This window comes from Aspergillus novofumigatus (assembly GCF_002847465.1).
Source record: "Aspergillus novofumigatus IBT 16806 chromosome Unknown P174scaffold_39, whole genome shotgun sequence".
Lineage (NCBI taxonomy): Eukaryota > Fungi > Ascomycota > Eurotiomycetes > Eurotiales > Aspergillaceae > Aspergillus > Aspergillus novofumigatus.
In genome coordinates this window covers 9,035-11,142 of record NW_020194312.1, presented here as the reverse complement: position 1 = coordinate 11,142, position 2,108 = coordinate 9,035, and the positions used below count along the sequence as shown (strand labels likewise).

The 2,108-nt window shown below is 53.1% G+C and overlaps 1 protein-coding gene across 1 annotated transcript; it reads left to right on the top strand.

Annotated features, from left to right (window-relative positions):
• Positions 1–1,281: 1,281 nt before the first annotated feature.
• On the top strand, positions 1,282–1,623 carry P174DRAFT_436298 (uncharacterized protein; the record flags this gene model as incomplete). The annotated part of the gene is made up of 1 exon (XM_024826003.1): positions 1,282–1,623. One exon carries the CDS (start codon positions 1,282–1,284, stop codon positions 1,621–1,623), a length of 342 nt encoding a protein of 113 aa, XP_024676806.1.
• Between the last annotated feature and the right edge of the window lie 485 nt (positions 1,624–2,108).

Sequence of the window (2,108 nt, the reverse complement as noted above, 5' to 3'; positions counted from 1 at the left end):
TACCTTACTACCTGCCTTACTGCTTATCTTACTACCTGCCTTGCTATCTACCTTGCTGTCTACCTTGCTGTCTACCTCACTGTCTACCTCGCTGTCTACCTTGCTGTCTACCTTGCTGTCTACTCCTATCTACCCCACTACCTGTCTTACTTTCTGCCTGCTGTTCTGCCTGCCTCATGCATGACCTTCCTGGGGCCTTATAATCTACTATACTACCTTGCTTGCTATCCTAATCACTACCTCACTGCCTGCTGTTCTCCCTGCTATTTGACCTGCCCTTCTGCATCCTATTCTGCCTCCTATTCTGCCTCCCATTCTGTCTACCTCACTGCCTGTCTTGCTGCCTGCCTCATGCATGACCTTACTGTCTACCTCCCTGTCTACCTTCCTATCTACCTCCTGTCTACCTCACTGCCTACCTTACTCTACCTACTGTCTCTCTGCTCCCTCCCTACCTACTACCTATGTCTATCATAACTATGGTTGATATTATATATATGCATATGTATAAACCACTAATTCAGCTAACATACTATATAAACTAACTGTATAATATATATCTCTGCGCATTATGGTATACTAAAATATATATTCATTCCTAATATATCAATGCTGATCGACCTTGATCTCCTGACATAACTGCTATAACCAATAAAATGATGTAAATAACTGGCTGTGCCCCTTGTGGTTGGGGTGCGCCTGCCCTAAAAACTGGACTACCTGGGCCTCATCCTGCCCATCAACCCCCATTCCCTGCAACCAGCGCTGCCATATGGGCTTGATCTGGCCCTGCCATGGCCTGAATAACATCATGGCCACCATGGGGATCAAAAACCCGCGGTATTTGCATGCGTGGCCTGGCTCCCACCCATGGCATATGGATTGGGGCATACCGCATGAATAACACGCGCTATATGGCGTGTATTGCACTTGCTGATGCACGTGGATCATCCATGCCCGTGCGGCCTGGCTGTGGGGCTGATGACATGCATATAACTTATGGCCACCATCACCCCCTGCATGGCGTATATATAACATTGGTCCTGCCACTGCATGCATTTGGCCTGGGCCATCTCCTCATCCAAACCCTGCTGGGTCGATGCTGCTGCTGCTGGATATCCATGGCGCCCACTGCTGGGCCTGTGCACTGCTGGGGTGTGCCATACTGCCATGGGAATGGATGGCTGGCTGCAAAATGACTTATTGGATGGGGTGGGACTGCCTGATGGTGGGGCAGTCCACCCTGTATGGTGCCTCTCTGGCTCTCCGTCTCTTGCTACCATGCTACCTGCCTGGCATGGGGCCTCTCTGACTACCTCTCTCTCTACCTCTCTCCCTGGCCTCTCTCCCTGCCTTACTGCCTGCCTTACTGCCTGCCTTACTGCTGCCTCGCTGCCTGCCTTGCTGCCTGCCTCGCTGCCTGCCTCGCTGCCTGCTCGCTGCCTGCCTCACATGGGCCTCTGGGGCTGCCTCACCCGGCACTGGGCTGCTACCAACCCTGGCTGGATCCACCTCCAGCTCTGCCTAATTGGGATCATACCCATCACATATCTGCTCCCTGGGATCCGCATCGCTGGTAATACTGCTGCTGATACCCATCCACCAACTCCATCCAAATACTGATCTAACATGACCTGGTGGCACCCAATGCCTTCTACCACCCCTATATACTCAGCAACCTGCTCCTGGTCCTTAGGGGCGACGCCCTCCATCCATGGAGCTGGGGTATCCCACCCAGCTGGCTGGATAATGATTGCCTCACTGTGCTGTCCATCTCGCCCAGCCCGGCCACTCTCCTGCGCGTAATCCAGTAATGTCCAGGGGGTCCCAATATGGTGATGATGCTGCGGATATTGGGGATTGTCCACCCCCATGCCTAACGCGTTCTGGTGGTGGCGATCACTGGGCTGGCCCCTATGAACCGCGCCAGCTACCCCGGCCTTGTCCAACTGCTCGCTGTAATATGCCTTGCACCTAAGCACCTGCGCCATGGCCGTCACCTGCCTGGATGATATTTGCATATATAATCACCTTTCCCCCCAGCGGCCTGTCGGATGTGGTCCTGAATGAATGCTACCACCACCTTCACTCTATATCCACTGATATAG